The sequence below is a fragment of the Vigna unguiculata genome, chromosome 8 (genome assembly GCF_037176805.1).
Source record: "Vigna unguiculata cultivar grain cowpea cultivar isolate G323 ecotype 2 chromosome 8, ASM3717680v1, whole genome shotgun sequence".
NCBI lineage: Eukaryota > Viridiplantae > Streptophyta > Magnoliopsida > Fabales > Fabaceae > Vigna > Vigna unguiculata.
In genome coordinates this window covers 6,697,001-6,720,708 of record NC_140799.1, presented here as the reverse complement: position 1 = coordinate 6,720,708, position 23,708 = coordinate 6,697,001, and the positions used below count along the sequence as shown (strand labels likewise).

Below are 23,708 nucleotides of genomic sequence, written 5' to 3'. Positions count from 1 at the left end.
ATATATATATATATATATATATATATACACTATTTTACATTTAATTATTTTAAATTCTGTTTTGTTAAATTGTTTTAAATATATGTATTAAATTTAACATAATTAAAAAAGAATTGATTTAAAATGATAAGTTTTGATCCAAGGTCTTGGTTCTCATGAGTTTATTGTTATCATTTTTATTACTATGTTTTCACTTGTCACAATGTTATTTACAGTTGCGTTATTATTATTAATACAAAATGTCTACATAGTGTCTAGTCGTGTATTTCTTTACTATTCTTAACATCATTATTCAAAGGAAATGTTTGTTTACATCCAAAATAAGTTTATGTAAACAAAATCATGGTTCGCTCGACATCTAGGTCAACATTTGATGTAAACTGTGCTTGAGAAATTGGTGTTATAGTTGGGCTACCTAGGAAAATATCTTAAAGATCCAACTTCACTTTAAACCTTTTATAGGAACAAACTCTTCCATTGTTTCTACATCCTTTGTTTCCTTTTTCACTTTTTGTTTGGTATTTTCTAGCAAATAAAAGTTCCCATATATATATATATATATATATATATATATATATATATATATATATATATATATATATATATATATATATAATTAAATGCACGTATAATGGTGTTTAATTATGTGAAAGAGGGATTTTGTAAAAATACTACTAGATGGAATTTAGATAAAAATATTATTTCATTTTCATTTAAAATCTTCACATAAATTTAAAATACGATGTAATGAAAAGAAAAAAAAATTAAAGAAAAAAAATTTTGTTTTTAACTTTTTGGAAAAATGGAAGTCGAATTGCCTAAAAGATTTCATATATATATATATATATATATATATATATATATATATATATATATATATATATAAAATGACAAATAAAGTCGTTACATGAATATTTTCTTATTTTTTTAACAGAAAATTCTTTCAATGATTAGGTATGGATATAAAAATATTTAACTTTTTCAATTGAATATGAGAATTAGGGTCAGCTTAAGGGTAAAGCGAATAAAGTATTCGCTTTAGGCCTCTAGAAAAATAAGGTCTCAATTTTTTTTTATTACTAATATTTTTATATTAAATTAATTATAAAATTATGTTTAAGAAAGAAAAAGCTCCAAAAAATTTTTTTATTACCAATATAGCTCTATTAAATTAATTATAAGTTTATGTTTGAAAATAAAATAAAATATAATTAAATTATTATTGTTTGATAATTTTTTTTGGTATTAAAAATGATAATTAATGAGTTAAAACCTTTTTTAGTAAATTACAATTTTGTTTACGAAAAGGAGAATGATTAGGGATATCTTTATTCTCTTATAATCAATTTGTATTTTATCTTCTTCTTTTATCTTTTATTCTCTTAAAACCTCTCCTTACTTTTTTCTCTTTTATGAGTCATTTTTTAGAGTTTTAACATATTACATTCCTTGACTCTCCTTATATTGAATCTCATGTTGTCCGTGTGTACCAATATTTTCATCCTCATTTTTTATTAGTATGTTTTTTCTGTCTATTTGTGTTGTTGTTATTTTTATTTTGTTTTGGATTTGTATTAGAATTAAAAAATGTGTATCTTCTGCTCAATTTTGTTTTTCAGTACATTTCGATTTATGTGTTTCAAGAGTTTTTTTTTTTTTTTTTTTGCATATATCTTACCCACTTACTATCGAAGAACAATAATTTTCTTGAATAATTTTTATTAATGATTAATCTTAAAATAAACTCTGTAGGTTTGTGAAAGAGTTGAGACTTGAGAAGGAGAAAAAGGTTTGAGACTTTAAGATACTACAACTATGCTATCAAGTTTACTTCCTTGACAACCAAAATCAAGTTTTATTGTTTTAATTCATTCATTTTATATACATATATTTAGTAGTATTTTATATATTATTATTTTTTATTTCATATAAAAATGTATAGATATGTTAACTAGAAAATTTGAATCAGGCTATTCAAAAATAAAAAAAGGGATCAGAATTGAGACATTAATTGCATCACAAAAAGGAGCTATGAATAAATTTATAAAAATAAATAAGAATGTGCAATTTGAATGAACAAGATAATAACAATATAAAAATAGGTGAAAGCAAGAAGAAAGAAAGAGAAGTAGTTAGTGATATGCTAACAATTTCAGTATCAGTTGCTTCAACCAAAAAGAGTTTCTCAAAAAGATAATACAAACTTATTTAAAATCAACAATGTCCCAAGAAAGATCAGAGGAATTAACCCAATTATCTATTGAAAAAGAAATGTTAAAAAAAATTAATTATGACAATCTAATAAATAATTTTGTATAAAAAAAGCTCAAAAAATAAATTTTAAATAAAAGACCTCATTTTTAAGTTTGTTTTAGGTTTCTCAAACTCTTGAGCTGCCCCTGATGGGGATATACATATTCGTCTCATCTCCATACCCATCATAATACCCATCCCTGCCATTTTCTTGTCCCCACTTACATTTTTAGAATACTCACAATATATTAAGTAATTATATATATATATATATATATATATATATATATATACACACACACACACACACTTCACACTATTTATTTTTTATTTCTTCTAATTGTTTGACTTGTCATGAAATTCATTCGCATCTCCAAGATATTTTTTGTGTTATAACAACTTTTATGCACTTTTGTTCAAATGATGTATGTCAATTAAATATTTTTTATGTCCCACATTTGAATATTTCTACTATTTTTTAATATTTTTATTTATTGTATATTTTCTTTTGACATAAGAATGTTTAACACTCTCAATTAAAGTGTTTAATAGCATAAATTTTTCATTTACTATGTAATATAAAAATTTTATCTTCTTTGTTCTATTACTAGTGTTAGCGTCTATGTGTATGTATTATATTATATTATATTAGTAGATGATATTATAATTTTACTAAGTTAATATACAAAGTAAATTTTTATTTATTAAGAACAAAGTAAATAAGGAAACTTATTTTTTAACAAAGTTTTGTTGACAAATTTTGACAAGACACATGTAGCAGCACCTCAATGGATGAAAGAAATGTTTAATGTGACTCGGAAAGAGAAGAGAAATGTTTGGTATGTGTTGAAAAGTAAACTTTGTAAAAAATAAGTTTGTCAAAATATCATAGTCTGCACAATAAATGGAGAAATGAAGAGAAAATAATTGTTGATGAATGAGAAAAAAAGATAGAATAAATGTTTGGATATTATAGAAAACATGTAAAAATGAATGTTAGTCTTTAAAAAATAATAAATAATTATATTGTAGAGGATAAAATGAAAAAAAATTATGGACAAAAAAGATGAATCTCTTTATAGATAGTTATAGATTATTAATTTTTGTTTCATTTGAAAAACTTATTTGTTTCGATAAAACAATTTTTATTATCTCTTAATCATTGACTAGGTTGATATTTGAAAAGTTTTTATTTGTGCGATCTCATTCGATGGTATCTCAAATTGAATCTAAGATACACACTTGATCATTTTTTTTAATATTTTTGTTTGTTGTCTATTTTTATCATGTAGATACTATTTTGATATTTTTTATTTAATTATTTTTGTTTTCTAACTAATTATCATATGTGTAATTTTATCACTATAATTGTATAAATAAATTTTATTTACTATAATATAATAATTTAATATAATTGTCACAAATCTTTTTTATCACCATCCAACATATATTGTAGTTCAAAAGAAGAAAGATTATGTTAAAATTTTATTATTATCTTTGTGTAATTTTGAACAAGTGATATATTATAACTTTTATTAGTGTATAAAAAAAATAGATTTCATTAGAATTTAAAAATTTGAAGTAAAAAGTCATTTATAGCATTTTTAATTTGAATATTTGTTTTCCTTTTATATTTTTTAAAAATATTTTTAAATTTTATCAACTAGGTTTCATTAACGATTGTAAATTTAATAAAATATAATTATAATATTTTTTCTAAATATTTGATATTGAAGAAACAATCCTATTAAATATTTGAAAATATTATATTTTTTTACCATTATTTTTTATTATTTTATAAAAATTAATTAATTAATATTGAAACGATAAGAAAGTAGATACGAGTATATACCAATTACCTAGTGAAGATAGAACAAAATTTGGATTGAGTATGTGGATGAAAATAATTTTTTTTATGAAGATGTAAATGAATTTTTTTCTCTTAGAATAAGTAAGAGATAAAGCGTTCCGACTCTGTTCCATTGTCATCTCATTAAAATAAAACATAAATGAGTAGTTAAGTTTCTCTTCTTAAATTTTTTGCTTCACTTCTATAATATAAAGTAATCATTTAATTTTCTTTTCTTTTCAAAGTTTAAAACTTGTAATAAGTGTAAATGAAAATGATGAATAAAATAAATTAGCAATTTTCATAATTAAAAAAAAAAAAGTAAGAATAAATTTACGTCTAGCGTCCCGGAAGTGATTGGGCCTAGTAACAGAATGGTTCATATGGGTCGATCATATAACGTGTTTGTAGGGCGGCTTTAGAGAAAGTAGACAGTTCAGAGATGATAAATATTGAATTGCAATCAAATACAGGCTTGTTTCAGAATGCTTGCCATTCATGTAAATCGCTTAAGTGTGTAGATGAATGTAATATACAGATTGTTTTAGCTATTAAGCATTCAAACTAAAACTGTCATAAGGAAAAAAAATTACTAATAACAGCACATGCAGTTCCACTTTTTCACTCAATCTTGAAGGGAAATTTGATTTAATTTAATATAAGAAAGGATTAGGGAAAAACGGCAATACAAAATCTTTCCATTCTATTTATCTTGTCTAAAACAAATACAATCTGAATGTAGCTAGTACAACAAAATTATTGAAGATTGAACATATCTTGGAGTGAAGTACCAAAAACAGACATGGTCGCTATTATCTGTACATTGAACATATCTTGCAAACTAAGGGAATAATTTTTATCATCCACCAAAAGACAGGTTAAGATATAGAAATACAAGTTCATTTCCTTAGTTTGCAGCAGCAATACCTGCCTCCATCACAAGCTGCTCAGACAAAGCTGAGAGTCGAGCCACTCCTGCTTTCACCTCAGAGAAACAGTCAGATTTACTGATATCTGTGACCGAATTGGAGGCTTTGTCATAAATTGGCACAACACTGATACAGTTATCAGCTTCAACACTCAGGATTGCCTTACTCATTTCGGCAAGCTTTTGCAGTGCATTGGTGGCAGCTTCAACTTCAAGCTGAGCTGCCTCAAGCTGAAGTTTCTCAATTGCCAAATCTCCTAAACTTACCTCACCAATTTTCTCCTGTGCCAAAGCATACAGCCTTTTAAGATCATTGGAATCTTCTGTCACCTCTTCCCTTACTTTTTTCAACTCTTCCTCTTTTGCATCCAATCTCGAAAGAGTCATTTTCAGCTCCTCATCTTTTATTGTTAGAGCTCTCTGTGCAGCAAGAACCTCCATCTCTTTTTTTTTTAAGTTTTCCTTGGCCAACTCAAGCTCTTTCTCAAGTCCTTTTTGTTGCCATCTCATTCCAATAGCAGGTTCCTCCGATAGTTGCTCAAGTAGTTGATTACCCATTCCATCTAGCAGTGGTCTCGATGAGTTCGTGTCTTCATCCTTAATCGAAGTAACCAGTTTGTTTGTAAGATCTAAAATTCTTTCAATCACTGTTTCAGCTTCGAAAGCCTTCTGATTTGTATCATTCAACTCGCTCTGGATTATCTTCACATGCTCTTCTTTCTCCCTTAGCATATTGGTTGCTTCAATAAGCTGGGTTTCTTTGCTGTTCATTAGCATCTTAAGATCAGAGATTTCCTGATTAGCTTCCACCATCATGTTCCTAGCATTGGAAAGCTCCACGTCTTTCTCCTCCAAAATACCCTGAAGGGAAGCTTTCTCAGATTTCAAACGCTGGATTTCTAGTTTAGCATCAACGAGCTCTGATTCTTTGACCTGAAGAACGGCACTTGTTTCTCTAAATTCAGCACTTTTTTTCCCCAGTTCCTGCTGAAGCAAATCCATTTCAGTGACTGCCTGTGCTAAAGAAGTTCTCTCTTTCTTCAACTCCGCCTCTAACTCATTAATAAGCTCCTTTTCCATCTTCAGATCTCGTTCAAGCTCTTTGTTCCTAACCTCAGCAACCCTGAGTTTTGTTCTTTCACTCTCCACTTCTGTCTGTGCATCCTTTAGATTTTCCATGTATGACATAACACTTGCCCTCTGCTCCGAAAGCTCAAACAGCTGCTGTTCCAACAACCTCTCTTGCTCTTCCATTTTGCTTCTAGAAGATGCCAATGCTTGCTGAGAAGAAACCAATTCAGACCTCACATCATTCAGAAGCTTCTTCACCCTTCTGAAATCTTCCAAAGTTTGATTACTCTCCTCAGCATGCCTCGCAGCATCCTCTCCCAGCCTCTTAAGCTCCTCCTGCGCCAACAGCCAATCCATTGCCTGCTTCTCTAAATTGGCCTCAGCTACCTTCAGCTTCTCCCTCTCAACCTCCCTCTGAACCAGAAAGACCTCAATCTCCTCCTCCTTCTCTCCAACCGCCTTCTTCAGCTCCTCAAGTTCAACCCTCTGTTTATTCATAATCTCATTAGCCTCATCCAGAAGCTTCCCTTTCTCTCTAAGCTCAGAGTCAAGAACCGCAGCCTCCTGACTCTTCACCTCCAGTTCAACCCTCATTTTCTCCACTTCTTCCTCTTTCAACCTCAAACCATACTGGACCGCATCAATCTCGTGATCCCTATCCCTAACCTTAAGCTTCAGCTCCTCAACCTGGCTCGCCTGAGCAACCAATTTATCAGTAGTCTCTTTCATCTCCTCCCGGAGCTTCTCATACCTAACCTTAGCAGCCTCAATCTCACTCTCTTGCCGCTCCAACTCCTCCTTCGTGTGCTTCAACTTACTATTCTCCAACAACACCGTCCTCTCCGCTTCCATCAAGTGATCCTCCTTCTTCTTCAGCGCCGCCAGCGCCGCCTCGAGATCCGATTCCAGAATCCGAAGATCCGGTTCCTCTCCGCTGAACCGGCTCTGCGTCGGGTCGAACAACCTCTCGAACAAAACCCTAGCAGACTCCGCCGCTCCATAATCGTTCACGCTAGGCCTATTATCGTTCAACACCGACCTAACACCAACACCAACACTGTTCCGTGAACGACGACATATTCTCCCGCCGTCCGACTCGAAACCTAATCGATTACCACGACGCCTACTATTGAACCTAACAGAGCAAAACAGCTACACAACAAAACAGTTCAACGTCACATTCAAATCAGATTCTCTAAACACAAACTCGGTTAACAAATCTCAATTAATCGAACCACAACGAAATTACTACAACTATTAATTAGCAGAAATCAAAACTCTGAGAGAGAAGAACCTGTGAGTGAGATGGAGAAGTGGTAGGGCGAAGCGAAACGGAGAAAGCCATGGACGAAGCGATGAGCGGCGCATTGCAGTTAGCCGCCGATGGAAGAAGGTTTCGCGATCAAGAATCGCAGGGAACCGCTGGTAGAAAGAGCTAAGACTAGCATGACCTCGCAGTTTTACAGCAATGAATGAACTGAGAGAGAAAGCGATGGGTTATGTATATAGAGAGGAAAATGATTGGTTGGAATGCAAAAGCGTTAATGTGAGGAGCAAATAGAAGAAGAGAGAAAAAATGTTTTTTGAGATAATAAGTGCCAAAGTTAAGCACAACAGGAACAGAGGCAGAGCAGGTGCAGGTGAAGGCACAGCGTTTTGCTCACAACAAGGGGAATCGGCTAAAGAAAGAAACGAGATGCTTCACGTGTCCCTTGCGGACACGGAAAACGATCCCTCTCACCCTTTTATTTGAACCACTAATAAACTAACTTCTAAACCATCAAACAACGATAAATAATATTATAATATACGCGGTCCTAATTTTTAGCTTGCATTAGATACAATTAATTAACTAATTCATCGATTATGGGAAAATAATTAGGAGATGTAGAATAAAAATTACTGTCCTTGTAAAAAAAAAAAAAAGATATTAACAAGTATCACTTCATTCTATTTTATTTATCCAGCGTATTGTTTTGCTGACATGTAAAATCAGAAAACCAGTCTAAAAGGATAAATACTAATAATATGATAAAACTGGTGGGTGAAATGCTTTCTCAAGAAAAGGAAATGTGAGGGAGATAGATGAGAACAGAGACTTCGTTTGGATATTGAAAATTGGATGAAGTTGTGAGTGTAACAAGTGTACATGCTTCTACCAATTCATTAACATTTCGCAACTATTATTGTGTGTGGATATAATAATAATAATATTATTATTATTATTAGTATAATTATTAATATGGTTAAGAATAACTATCAATAAAGTTCGAAAAAGAAAAAGAGACATGGACGTGGTCCTACCACCCTTGAGGTTCATGACCATGTAGAAGTGTGTGGGTGAGCTTTTATGTGAAGAGTTTTCTTGTTAAATTTTTCAAAAATTATTTTTAAAGTTATATTAAAATTTTATAGAAAAAGCTTTATATCTGGATGACAGATTGTATTGTTAAAAAATTAATTATTAATTAAATTAGTAAACATTTCATATTAAGAACATAACTATAAGATAATATAATGTTTTGTGTTTTTGTAATTTTTGTAGTACCCGAAAATTCTTATCTTTTGCAATAGTGAGTATTACTATTACATGATGTATTGTGATTATTCATCAATCTTGTAAAATTTACAAGTAGATGATCGTGGTCACATTCGCAAAAACAGTAATAATTGTGCGTGATTATTCGAGCGTGATAATTGCTTAAAAAATTGGTCGCACCATTAATCATTATTCTACTTATACGGTCAACCCCTAAAATGATTAGTTTAATGAAATATATTCTTATTAATTTTCCTTCTCAGTATGTTTCGGTAGAATTTGTTTCCTCTCACAGTATATTATCAACAATTTGATTCGAAGGTTTAGGGATTATCCGGCCTTTGTTTCCACCACTACCGATACAGATAATTAATATTTTTAGGGTTGTAAAAGTGAGTAAATTTGACTCACTAACTCACATTGCATTCATTACTTTAGTGCCTAAATCTCATAATTCTATTGGACCGAATAAATATAGACATATATCTTTGGTAAGATGAACATATAAGGTAATATCCAAAATCTTATCTAGAGTGAAGAAGGTGTTGTCCAACATAATTGATGCTTCAAAATCTGCATTCATCGTTAGAAGAGGCTTATGATTCTATAAGTTGGGAGTTCCTTTACTATATGATGAGTATATTAGGTTTCTATAATAAGTGGATTATGTGGATGAAGGGTTGCCTAGAGTCATATACTATTTTAGTGTTGTTATAAGGAAGCAGGTATACAAAGGATTGAAAGTAGAGTTGTTATTGTTGACAAGCAGGTATACTATTTCATAATATTACAGTTTGTTGTTGACACACTCTTTGTGTGTGAAGCAAACCTCCAACATATTCTGGCCATAAAAAGTATACTGAGATGTTTTGAAATGGATTCAGGCCTTAAGGTAAACTTTCGCAAAAAGTACGATCAAAGTCTTAGGTGTAGATAGAAATGTTATACAAAGATACTTTGAGGTATTAAATTACAATATTATGAAAGTGACATTTAAGTATCTAAGCTTTCCTATGAGGGTGGAGGAACCCTAGAAAGTAATCATTTTAGAAATATGTTGTTAGTAAAATTAAAAACAAGTTATCAAGATGGAAAGGCAAATTCTTATCATTTGCAGGGAGAATTTGTCTCATAAAATTTGTCATTATTGTCCCACCTCTATACTATTTCTCTTTCTACAAAGCCCAATTTGTGTATGCAAGACAACTATAAAACTTCAAAGAAATTTTTTTTAGGGATGGGTTTTCGAGGGTAGAAGGATAGCCTAGGTAAAATGGGATAACCTATGCAAACCTAAAGAAAAGGGAGAGATAAGAATAAAATATAATGGGTTGTTCAACAAAGTCCTATTAGTTGAGTGGAAGTGGAGATTAAGTGTGAATGAGCACGAATTGTGGAAATTTATATTTGAATCAAAATATGGATCTTGGAGAAATTTAAATGGAAATTTCAAAAAACAATATGTGTAATATCCTAGCCGGAAATTACTTATTTAAAACAAAACAAATTTCAGTTCGTAATCATCATACCAATAATATACACACACCAGAAGTCCAATCCAAGCATCACAACACCACTAAAGCCAAAAGCTAGAGAAAACTGGGCAACCCAGTTTGTGTCGCCTGGCGGACAGCACCAAGCCGCTAGGCGGTGCATAGAAAACCCATAAAAATGGGTTATTGAGGCATGAGTCGCCTGGCGGACCTTCAACACACCATTGGCATACATAAGACTCAAACCCAAGTCCTCTCACACAAACAAGTAATCTCAACCATTTGAGCTAGTACTTTTTCACATCATAATGGTTAGTACTAACTGTCATAAAGGCTTCTACTACCCGCATTTATTAAATAATTATTTATTTAATTATTTAAATTTAGTGGGTCTTACAATATGCATCTTTCTGATGGAAATATTTAAGTGAAGTAAGTGGTGAAGGTCATGAAGGAAGATGGTTTGATCAAAATATTGGGTTGAAAGTTAGATTAGGGGCTAAGGTCAAGTTTTGGGAGGACACATGGATAGGCGATATCCCATTAAATGTTATATTGCCTAGGTTATATGCTAGATCTAATAATAGGGAACAAACATTAATTGAGTTAGGAAGTTGGATTAGTGAGAAATGGTGTTGGAAACTGAGTTGGAGGAGAGAATTATTTGAATGGGAAAAACCTCAACTAATAGAATTCATAAATATATTAATACATAACTCATTACATAGAGAAGGTGAAGATACGTGGATTTGGAAAGATGAGGAGAGGGATAATTATATGGTAAAATCGACTTATATAAAATTGCATAACACATTTAATGGGAAAATTGTAACCCACTTAATTTTTACCTATAACATTGCCAACAAGGTATGAAATATATGCATTAGATAGGTAAGTATAAGCACTAAACACTATAATCAACCATATGTTCATTTCCAATCTTTTTCCATGTTGCATTTTAACAACAAAGGGAGCAATCTATGGAAGGGATTATGGATTCCTATCATATGGAACATTTGGAGTCATAGGAATATAGTTGTTTTTAGGCAAGGAAAAGTTGATGTAGAGGAAATTTTCACTATGGCACAATTGAAAGTGTGAACATGATTGAAACGCAAAATTCCTACTATGAAGTTTTCATATGTTGAATGGCGCCAATGCCAATTGAGTGCATTAGATATGTCTCATAGGCAATATAGAGAGGAATACCATAAATAGAAGGATATCTAAGAAAGGGAAAGATAGACTAACCTATAATAGGAAGAGAGGGAAGGGTATATAATATACTAGAAATACCTTTGTGTTTGTATCCAACTTTTGTGTAGGTGTCTTGAAGCTACCACTAAGGAAAACAAAGTTCTATATACCCACTAAGAAGGAGTACAAAATGATTTTGAAAGCTAATTACGGGAAAGAAAGTTGAATTGTGGTGAAAAATCTTATGTAAGGAATAAAGTATTGCTCTAATAGGTGTTGGATAAATGTTGTCATGTGCATTTGATGAAGTTCATTGAAGATTTAGTGCACTCTTTTAAATAGGGCTTAGATTGATTTTTGTAATCTTTTTTTGTAACATATGGGTTGGATAGGTATACTTGTGAATTGACGTGTAAGTTTGACAAGGAAAATGTAATTAAGAGACATATTATCACAATTCTTATAAATATTATATATAAGGGTTGAAGTATTCCAATAAAAAAAAGTAAGTTGGATCTAATTTAACCCTCTATTAAACCAAAAAAGAAAAGAAAAAACTAAATTTTTTCAACTTCTATTATAAGTTAAATTAATTAATCACTACAAAAATAATTGTTTTTAATAGGGGTTATATTTGGCGTTTCTGGGGGTTTTAACCCCCACTAATGGTTTTACCAGGGGTTTGAAATTCCCCCAGAAAAGCAAGCGTGGCTAACGAATTACCGGGAGTTTTTAGCAACCCCTGGAAGTAGCGCAACTTACCGGAGGTTTCGAAAACCCCCGTTAATACTTGGGGTTCTGAAAACCCCCGTTAATGCCTGGGGTTCTAAAAACCCCCATTAATGTCTGGGGTTCTGAAAACCCCCAGTAATGCATGGGGTTTCGAAAACCCTCGATAATGCCTGGGGTTTCGAAAACCCCCGGTAATGCCTGAGGTTCCAAAAACCCCCGGTAATGTCTGGGTTTCAAAAACCCCGTTAATGCCCGGGGTTCCAAAATTACTAAATGTGATCTCTCTTTCACAACTCAAAAATTGGTATTTGAAGAATGAAATTACATAGATTTTGTTTATGATTAAATAAAATGACTCAAAGAAAAGTATACATGAATAGTAAACTCATTAATAATCAAGAGTAGTTGTAATGAATGCAAAAGATGAAAAGTAGATTTTTCTGCATTCGGGCATGGCTTATTTGTATGGATAAGCTCTGTTGCAATATTGGACAATGTTTAGCTCTCTTAACTCTATCACAAATGTTGATCATGTTGCAAAAAGTTATTTTAAGCATCATGAACTAAATCACAGCATGGTGGCAAATGACTTTTTGAGAAGCTAAATATCCAAAATGTTTGTATGCAGAACTTTGTTTCGTTGGTGCTATTATTACATAGAGCTTGCTGCCATAGCTACTAAGAATTTACAATGAATGCATTAGAATATGATGTAAGACAATTAGTGCAAAATTATTTCTAGTAATGATAGAAAATCTCCTAAAATACATATTTTTTGCTAATATAAAATGCAACTTGAAACGAAGCAAGCTACTGAGTGATAATAATATGCTGAAAGACAAAGTTGCTATCTCTTTTAATAATTACCTTATTATCTGCATATAATGCCTGCATTTTGTTCTCATTTCTAGTCATACATACACATATATTCTACATTTTATAATGCTTCTTACAATACCAATTATAGTTGACTTCTATCTATCAATTATAGCAGAATCATTTCCTTCGTATCAACAAATCATAAAATCAATCATTTCTTTTATTTCATCATACACCACACACACATATAAATACCCTCAATTTTCTTCTACAATGTTTGACAGTAAAACTATAGATTATACATGTTATCTAGTCTAAGAAAATCTTAGTCTGTTTTATGTCAGTGTTTTGAATTAGTGAACTATTCTTCACTTAAAAATTTACAAATAACCAATATTTCTTTTGTAGCAGGGTCCCCTTGCTGCTCCAGTTCTTCAACACCTGACAAAAGAGGACTTAAGCAAGATGTACTTTGACAAAAGAGAAGAGAAGGAAAGAAATGCCATTCATGATGTGGTCCCCATAGCTACTACATTTACTTGGTTTCACAGAGCCATCATAAAATGTAATTGTTAAGTTACATTTAGGAACAAAACTCAACCCTTTACTTATATATTTTGATAGGTCACTTCAAGGGATTAAGCTTTTTTAGTATTTGACCTTTAAAGGCTAAAAGAACTCTGTTCCATGATAATATAAGTGAACTGAGAGGATTAAAAAAGAATAATATCAAGCAACGAAGTTCTTGTGGCTCGAGGATTTAAAATGGTTCCCTAATAAATAAATCAGTTCTTAGTTTATGTCATACACCAACCTCTTTTTCCTCTATCCATAAAAACAAACATAAAAAATGAAAGGATCTATATATCTATCATACTGAGGATTGTAGCCTCCTTAAGGCAAGTAACGCCAACCTAACTCAAAATGGGGACCAAAATACTTGGATAGAGGCAGAATACATAATCTGTAATGCAATATATTTTGCCACAGGAAGCAAAGTGCTTCTCAAACTTCATGATCAATACAGAAAGAGAGGAATAGAAAATAACCTACCATCTTAGAGGATGTCATTGATAATGCTCAACTTTGCATTTTATTGTCAGTATTTGAGAGCAGCACGACAACAAGCAATTGGTCATTGATAGGCTAAGTAATTATTCAGCAACTGCTTTGAGTGGGACATGTGGTACTAACTCCAAATAGTCAAATTCATCTTTTAGACCAACCTGCACGGAGACAAAAGGAGCAAGCCATATATGAAACAAAGAAACAAAGAGACGAGGATAGTCAAATTTAATGACCTAAATTAAGGCCATGTTTTCCAAGTTACATTCATTCCTTTCGTGTATCTATTTCATAGCTAAAAGCAGTCCTGGCAAATGACACTTTAGTTGATTATTGAGGCATTTAACTGAAATGACTAACCTCCTTGTACAAATTTTCAAGTTGTTCCTTAGCCTCGGGGAAATTGTTCGAACACCATTGCCTCAGGGTGAAAATGTTGTCTACAAATATTTGTCAACAAATAGATATTATGTTTATTTTAATGATAATTAATGCAGTTACATATTTAGAGTTATCAACATCATTAGAATTATAAATAAGTACAACCTCTTGTATATATAAATCTCTCAAATAATATAAATATTTTCCTTCCATGTCTAAATCCCAGAAATTGAAGCCATCAAGTAATTTGTTTCCATAACTAAGCCAATATTTAACAGGGAGGTTTCAGACCAGTTTATAAGGTGATTGAAACTACTGAACTTATGCATTCATAATTTTGCTTCAGAGGACTAATCACCTTTTGTTCTCATTTCAAAAGGGAAAAGCAGAAAAACAACTCTTAAAAAATATTACAAGTATCAAGCTCAACCAATCAACCAAGAAACTCAATCCAAGAGTGTAAATTATGTTTATACTATTTTATGTGAACATGATTCTATATAATAATTTTATGTAAGTTAAAAGAACTTGGAGAAAAAGACTGAAGCAATCATCACGTCAAACAATAAATGTGGGAATTGTATAGTGAAACAAAATCAAGAAGACTTTGAAAATTGGGTCATCGCATCCAGAAAACGAAATACTTCTAGTTCTGAAGAAACATAATTCTTCAAGCCAAAAGCATATGTAGCAAGATTCTATTTTTCATTCTCTTTATATTACTTTTTTTCTCAATGATACGTTAGTTGATGCTAGTTGTGACCTATCAAATTAAGTAATTTCCATTTAGTGCTAGATATAACATTGGAACTTGGAAGTTTCTATCTGTTAAAACCATACCAGAGTTTGTTTGGTCGTAGTTTTTTAGTAAGTTCATTGATATTGCAATGTATACTTCCTTTCTGTCATAGGAATAACATATGCAAAATCATTATTATTCCTAACGAACAAACAATCAAGTGTTTTTTTATCCTAATCTTAATTTCTAAAACCTCAAATCAAGGAGTTTGTTGTGCAGTAGCCTCACCACATATCACCAACTCCACTTCGATGTTCAATTCAATGAAACTAAACTATTTTCGGATCTATTTATTGCCATCGGGGTACGTAATAATTAGGAACAATAATAAACTACAATCTTTATTAGCAAAATTTAGTTTTTAATCATGATGCTAATCAGTACTATAACTTTAAACCTCATGATATTTGGGTTACCATAATTAAGAAGAATGAAAAGCTATACCTAAAAAGAACACTAAAGCAAAGCTCATTTAATTTCTATTGCCAAAATTTCTAACAGCTCTGAACCCCAAATTCACTTGTTCTTGCTCATAATAATCATATCCAAGTGGTTATAACTTCACTTTCCACAGAGTTAGGAAAAGAGAATCGCAATTAGTGACGAAGGAAAACAAAATCGAAACGAAACTGAAATCGAAATCGAAATTGAAGAAATATGAAGATGAAATCGAAATCGAAATAGGGAGATTGATGGAGACGAAATAGGGAGACGATATTGGAAGGACGAAGATTGATATTTGTTACCTTAAGAACGGTGGAGAAGATAATGGTGGAGACGAACGGTGGAGACGAACAGTGGAGAAGATAATGGTGGAGACAAACGGTGGTGGCAAATGTATTACTCTGTTTCGATTTCTTCTGGATTAATATGCAACGCGAAAGAAAAAAAAAGGAAGAGGTTTGTCTATTAAAATGATAAACATTAAAATTAAGATTTAAACTCTACGGGGGTTTTTTGGAAAAACCCCAAGTACTCAACGGAGGTTGTTTAAAAACCTCTAGCACTTATCAAGGGTTTTTAAAACCTCAAGTATATCATTTTTTATTGGAGGTTGTTATACCCCCAACTAAAAAACCCCAAGTAAAATTATGTTTTTTTGTAGTGAATGAATGTAAACTTATTTTGATATTTCTAATTATTTTGTTGGCATTTTTCCCTTTTTCAGCTTAAGCTTATGTGGGATTAATGATTATTTAATTGTTAAGAAATAATTTTTGTCTATTTCTTTATAATTATTTACTTTTTGTTATCGGTTTGAATATCTAATTTAATTTTATTATTGAATAATTATTTATTATTTTTAAATTTGTTTTAATACTATTTTTTTTGGTACTACAAAAGGATATCTGCATTAGCTGTATAATCCACACTTTTTTTTTTCTTTTCTTCTTAAAAAGACTATTTACTTTATTTAAAAAATAAATAAATCTTAGATTTGGACTACATTGATCCACTAATTAGTTTATTCTCTTTTTAAAATTGGTTATTTGGTTGACTTAAATATATTTTTTTTAAACATCAGAATGAGGAGAAAATAATTTTTTTTTATTTACTTATTTATATTATTAGTTATTTTATTGTGAAAAAGAGTTGTGAAGTTATTATAATTGCTAAAGAATGCGAGTCATTGTGGATTATATATACATTTACTACGTTTGAAAAAAGGATGGTCGAGGAAAAAAAAAGAAAAAAAGATTGACTCGTTTAGGAGTTGAAAGTCAACAATTGAGAAAATTCTCATTTCTCACCTTTAAAAGTAGGGGATTGATACATACAAATCAAGTGAATATGGTTAAAGAAGATTAAGATATTGACCACCACACCAACCTACCTAATGTATTGATGTATTAATGTGAACTCCATAAAAAGTTTCACATCTAAAATATCATCAACTTTTCTATGATCTTTTAGTTTCAAAGTAATTATAATGCAAACTTTGTAATTATATTTAAGACTTTAGTGATTTTTTTTGGAAGGGCTTACTTATTATATTTTATTTTGATATCCTTTATACTATCAACTTCATTTATTTATTTATATTAACTTCTAAATCACATATATGAAATATAAAGAAAATAACATTAATATTCCATGCTACCATTTTAACAATTTTATTTATCAAGTTAATAAAAAAGAAGATAGTTTGGAAACTCTTTTTAAAGTTAGTTGACCAATGAAGTGACAAGTTAAATCCAGAAGATGCTTAAGTAGAGTAGTAAATCGTCTAATGTTTGATCGTTTATCTATAACAATATATAAAGGGGATTCTCCTTTTTGTGTCCACATTTCAAAATACCAAGTTTACCCTTTAAATATAATAATTTATTAAATTTTTTAAAATTGACCATTACTTTTACAAGTTTTTTATAAAATCGGCTATCTATGCTTCTTTTCTTCTTCTTTATTTATCAATGGTTATTTTTTCATCTGTTCTGATATACTTCACTTTATTTTTAATAAATATAATTTTAGTTTATATATTAACTTAATAACATTACAATATTATCATCTACTAATATTATAATTTTAGCTTATATATTAACTTAATAACATTTAAGTTTAAAAGATGCATACACACAGGCGCGATAGCGCCTGTGTTTACACTAGTAAGTATAAAAAGAATACAAGATTTTCCTGGTTTACCCGAAACTCTAATCTAGTGTCCTTTAATATATATTTAAAGAGTTTCACTAGCAACTATAATAATTCCAAAACAAATATATACTAAATCACTCCTAAAAATCATAAATACAAAAAGTTACTTATTTTGTCGTAATTTCATCTTAAGAATAACAATTTATATATTGTCACTTTTTGCTACAAATAAAAGAAAATGTTCATAGGATTTCATGATCCATACAGAGGAAAGAGAAAAGAAACGTGTATATGTGAAAGAGTATATGTTCAGAAGCATTTATTACATTCAGAAAAAGGAAGCTAAGGAATATATAGCTAGAGTACAAAACAAAACAGAATAACCGTGACCGTGTAAGCTAGGAAGACACGTGATGAGCTTATTAGCCCCCGTCAAGATGGGAGTAAATATTTTGTAATCCCAGCTTGGAACAAAGGGTTTGGAAAGAGGGAGGAGGTAGAGGTTTAGTTAAGATATCAGCAATCTGCAAGGAAGAGGAAATGGGAAGTAATTTGATCAAACCAGCAGCGACTTTTTCACGAACAAGATGACAATCAATCTCGATATGTTTAGTGCGTTCATGAAAAACGGGATTAGAGGTTATCTGTATTGTAGACTGGTTATCACAGTAGACAATAGCAGGAGAGATGAAGGGAATATGAAATTCATGAAGCAAGAAGGTTAACCTCTGGAGTTCACAAACTGTGCTAGTGAGAGATCGATATTCTGCTTCGGAAGAGCTACGAGAAACAGTCTGTTGTTTCTTAGATCGCCATGATATGAGTGACTGTCCGAGATAAATGGAAAACCTAGTAATAGAGCGGCGTGTATCAGGGCATGTGGCCCAATCAGAGTCACAAAAGGCTTTAAGCTGAAGAGTTGAATTGCGATGGAGAAGAATGCCAGAACCAGGAGTACCTTTAAGGTATCTGAGAACACGAGTAGCAGCTTGTTGGTGAGCAGAGTTGGGTGCAGAAAGAAACTGACTGAGATGGTTAACGGCGAAGGTGATATCCGGACGAGTGGTGGTGAGATAGATGAGTTTCCCAATAAGACGACGATAAAAGGTCGTAGCAGCATCATTAAGCGGTTGAGCAGTAGCGGAAGAAGAGTATATGGGAACCATTGGTGTGGGCACATGGGAACTATCGAGGAAGCCAGTTTCAGCAAGTAAGTCAAGGACATACTTTCGTTGACTGAGATGAATGCCTTTTGAATTGCGAGCAACCTCGAGACCAAGGAAATAGGTTAAGTCACCAAGGTTCTTTATTCGAAAAGTAGAATGAAGAAGGTTAGTTATGCGTTGAATTTCCTCGTTATTATTTCCAGTGAGAATAATGTCGTCGACGTAGACGAGGAGCGCCGTGATTTTGTTATCATTGTGTTGTAGGAAAAGAGAATGGTCAGAAGGACAACATTTGTAGTTATGGGAAAGTAAAAACTGATGTAACTTTGCATACCACTGATGACCCGCTTGCTTGAGACCATATAATGATCGTTGCAATTTACAAACTTGATTGGTGGAAGTTGTGTTAAGGCCAGGCGGAATCTTCATGTAGACGTCTTCTTGAAGGTCACCATGCAAGAATGCATTGTTGACATCTAACTGTTTAAGTAACCAATGTTGAGAGGCATCGATGGCAATAAGAAGACGAACGGTTGTAAGCTTTGCAACTGGAGCAAAGGTGTCAAGGAAGTCTAGACCTTGAAGTTGATTATATCCTTTGGCGACAAGTCGTGCCTTATATCGATCCACAGAACCATCAGATTTATATTTTATTTTGAAGACCCAACGACAACCAATGACAGTTTTGTTTGGGGGGAGAGTTGTTAAAACCCAAGTGTTGTTAGTGGCAAGAGCGTCAAGTTCATCACGCATGGCAGCAACCCACTGAGAGTGTTTGGAGGCTTCTAAATATGACTGTGGTTCAACATTAGAAGAAATAGAAAAAATAGTATGCTTGAAATGATCAGAAAGACGGTCATAATTTAAATAGTTGGTGATGGGATAACGAACAATATTATTAGTCTGAAAATCAATTAAATAAGTAGGTGGTTTGCGTGGACGAGAAGAACGTCTTAAGGTATCAGAAACTCTATTAATAGGATCATCAGGACGATTAGGATTAGTGGGAATAGTGGGGTGGGCATCAGTGACAGGTATGCCATTAGTGTTAGTGGTAGGATTATTAGTATTGGGTAAGATGGAAGTTGGAGAAGTGTGTAAAGGTGTGAAAGTGACATCATAATTATGATTATAATGAGATAGAATAGGGAGGGATAAAGAGTTATCAGTTTTTTGAATGTTATGGTATGGGAAAATATGCTAATGGAAAATCACATTACGAGATATATCAATGCGATGGTTTTTGAGATTTAGAAAGAGGTAACCTTTTGTATGAGGCTTAAAGCCAAGGAAAATACCAGGAACAGCACGGTCATCAAACTTCTTTCGTTGTGCGACGATGGTGTTGACATAACATAGGCATCCAAAAATATGTAGCATAGACAAGTCACAAGAATTACCATGAAGTCGTTCATAGGGGGTGTCGTTTTGTAATACTGGCGTGGGCATGCAGTTTATGAGGAAGACAACGTGTTGAGCTGCATAACACCAAAAAGGAATAGGAAGATGTGAATGAAAAAGCAAAGCACGAGTTATATTCAGTATATGTTGGTGTTTACGTTCAACAACTCCGTTCTGTTCGGGTGTTTCAACACATGTAGTTTGATGATTAATGCCTTTGCTTGAAAAAAGATCATGCATGATAAATTCCACTCCATTATCGGTTCTGATATTTTTAACTCTTTTATCAAACTGATTTTCAATATTTATAAGAAAGTGAGTAATGTAAGTCTTAACGGAGGCTTTATCGGTCATAGGTATAAGCCATGTATAACGAGAGAAATCGTCAACGATAGTCAAAAAATACTTAAAACCATTCATAGAGGGAGTATTGGGGCCCCAAATATCAATATGCAACAGATCAAAAGAACATTGAGCATGTGAAGTACTAAGAGCATAAGGAAGCTTTTTTTGTTTTGCACGATGGCAAGCATCGCAAGCAGTCACAATATCATCATTAATATATGCATGTTTGGATTGTAAGATATGTAACCTATCAACAAAAAGATGACCAAGGCGAACATGCCACAAATTATGAGTTTGAATATTACAAGTAACATGACTACGAGAATTAATAAAGGAACAAGCAAAGGCATCAAAAATGTATAATCCAATGTGTTGCTTAATCAAACCAATCTTCTTGTGATTATGATTGCCCTGTATAATGCATCCAGATGTAGAAAAAGTTAGTGTACATCGAAGATTTTTGATAAGTTGAGAGACAGATATGAAGTTAAAAGAAAATTCAGGAACATATAAAACGTTAAGATAAAATTGGTGATTGAAAGTAACAGTTCCAGTATAATGGGCATGGATGGTTTGACCATTAGGTAAATGAATAGGAATAGGAGTAATCTTGTGATAGGAGGAAAAAATATGTAAAGAAGTGCAAATATGGTCTGTTGCACCTAAATCTAGAAGCCAAAGATGATTCGAATGCACTTGAATAGCAGAAACGATATTACCTGGAGAAGAAGGGTTGGTGGAGATAGATCCAACTTGATTGATCTGCACGTTGGGAGATTTCATGTTAGATTGTTTGAATAAATCTGCAAGGATTTGATATTGTTGAGGTGTGAGAGTAATGGTCTCTGTAGGAGAGGGATGGGAATCCAAATTGGTATCACTTTGTGTGGCAGCATTATTGATCTGGCTAGGCTTGGTGCTGTAAAGACGATGGCCAGGAGGATAACCATGTTTCTTGTAACATACGTCAATAGTATGACCATTACGATTGCAATGAGTGCAAACTTTGCGACTATTGTTATTGTTTGGTTTGACAGACCGAGGATCTTGATTGGGAAAGCCATGTTTGCGGAAGCAGGTATTTTCGGTGTGACCGGGACGGTGGCAATGTGTGCATGCGATAGGAGTATGAGAATTGTCAGAGGAAGATGAAGGAATGGGAACATAATTACCACGAATTTGAGCAGCTACGTGACCAGCCATAAACTGACGTTCTTGTTGGACGACCAGGGAGAAAATCTTGGATATGGGAGGAATGGGATCAAGCAAAAGAACATGAGACTTTATATTTGAAAAATTGTCGTTCAAACCTCGTAGGAGTTGCATGGCGCGATCTTCGCGTTTTCTTTGGGAAAGAAGGGATGAAACAGTGCAAGAGCATTGTGGTTTGCAAGTGCAGGTCGGGTTTGGCCGAAAACTATCAATTTCGTCCCAAAGAACGCGGAGTTTGGTGAAAAAATCAATAACAGAAAGATCCCCTTGAGACAAATTTGCTGCGTCCATCTGCAAATTTGATATTTGAGCAAGATCTCCTTGTGCAAAGCGATTTTTAAGATCATTCCAGATATTGAAAGCCTGGTCCATCCATATAATGCTCTCACGAATGGAGGGTGAAACGGAATGGACGAGCCATGATACCACCATGCTATTGCAACGGAACCACGCTGGATATGAAGCATGTGTTGTGGCAGGTTGAGGTGCAAAACCAAGAACAAATTTGACTTTGTTCTTTGCAGAAAGCGCAGTGATAACGGAGCGGCTCCAAGAATGGTAATTCATGGCATCAAGAACAGGAGAGACGAGAGAAATAACCGGATTTTCATTTGGATGGAGATAGAGGTAGTTGTTCGTGTTGTTTTCAAGAAGTTGACTTAATGGAAGAGATTGACTTGATGGAAGAGATTGACTTGATGCAAGAGGTTGACTTGATGCAAGAGATTGACTTGATGCAAGAGGTTGACTTGATGTGGTGGAAGCCATGAAAAAAAAAATAATAACAAAGAAAGCAAGATCAAGAAAGATAGGCTAAAAAGAAATATCACTACAAGGCGCATCAGAACTCTATGAATGGCTCTCTGATACCACCATAGGATTTCATGATCCATATAGAGGAAAGAGAAAAGAAACGTGTATATGTGAAACAGTATATGTTCAGAAGCATTTATTACATTCAGAAAAAGGAAGCTAAGGAATATATAGCTAGAGTATAAAACAAAACAGAATAACCGTGACCGTGTAAGCTAGGAAGACACGTGATGAGCTTATTAAATGTAAAGCTAAGGAAAAGCTCTTGTAGAGACTATAATCTTCCTACAAAATGTATAACTTAACAATATGAAAAGTATTAGAATGACTTTCTTTCAAACTAAGAAAAATATAATAACAATGCAATAGGAAAATGGACAATAAATTTCTAAAAGTGTGCGGTCTTTCTTATGAATTCTTCCTCTTCTTACATATAATTCATATGTTATGATCATTGTTGATGAGAATCAAGTAAGTTCATAAAGAATGTCAAGAAAAATTCATTCAAGTTTCAAGATGCAACAAAATATTACCACAAGTCAAACTTCCAAGAAAGTGTTTTTTTTTTTGTAGTTTATAAGTTCTTTTTGGTTTGGTCTCGACTAAACCTAGGGAGTATATGAGAGATAATCATAAACAAGCTTAGGGTAGTTCTTGTAAGGTTTGGTGTGAATCTTGGATAAATACAAGATAGACTGTCTTTAGGTTTTGTAGGTTCTTGGAAAATATGTTGTAAAAATCTACAAAGCTTAGGGTGGTTGGGTGTTAGGCAAGGTCTTTTCTCATTGGGAAAATTTGTTAAATTTTCGTTCTAGTACTTGGTTGTTGGGTGAGTCAATTTCCTCGTTGTCAAAAATATTTTAAGAAAAAATCCAAAAAATTTAAAGAGAATTGGTCGTTGAAATAGTCAAGTACCCGTTGGACGAGCTCACATGTAAGGGTGACTCACTAGGCGAGTAATGAAGGTCGTTAAGCGAGTTATGTTATTTAAAACATCCAAGATCGTCTCGCTGAGTGAGCTTGTATGCTCAGTGAGCGAAAAAGAGA

General features: G+C 32.5%; 1 protein-coding gene across 1 annotated transcript; it reads right to left on the bottom strand.

Annotated features, from left to right (window-relative positions):
* Nucleotides 1–4,786: 4,786 nt before the first annotated feature.
* On the bottom strand, nt 4,787–7,822 carry LOC114194141 (Myosin heavy chain-related protein). The gene is made up of 2 exons (XM_028084216.2): nt 7,396–7,822; nt 4,787–7,253 (listed from the first exon to the last, which is right to left on the bottom strand). Exons 1-2 carry the CDS (start codon nt 7,444–7,446, stop codon nt 5,010–5,012), a joined length of 2,295 nt encoding a protein of 764 aa, XP_027940017.2. The 5' UTR covers nt 7,447–7,822; the 3' UTR covers nt 4,787–5,009.
* Nucleotides 7,823–23,708: the final 15,886 nt, after the last annotated feature.

What these genes read in the sequence shown, in the direction of transcription:
- LOC114194141 (XM_028084216.2), bottom strand. Translation starts at nt 7,446, where the DNA reads ATGGCTTTCTCCGTTTCGCTTCGCCCTACCACTTCTCCATCTCACTCA. An exon ending in CTTCTCCATCTCACTCACAG is followed by an intron (nt 7,254 to 7,395) that starts GTTCTTCTCTCT and finishes TTTGTTGTGTAG; the next exon opens with CTGTTTTGCTCTGTTAGGTT.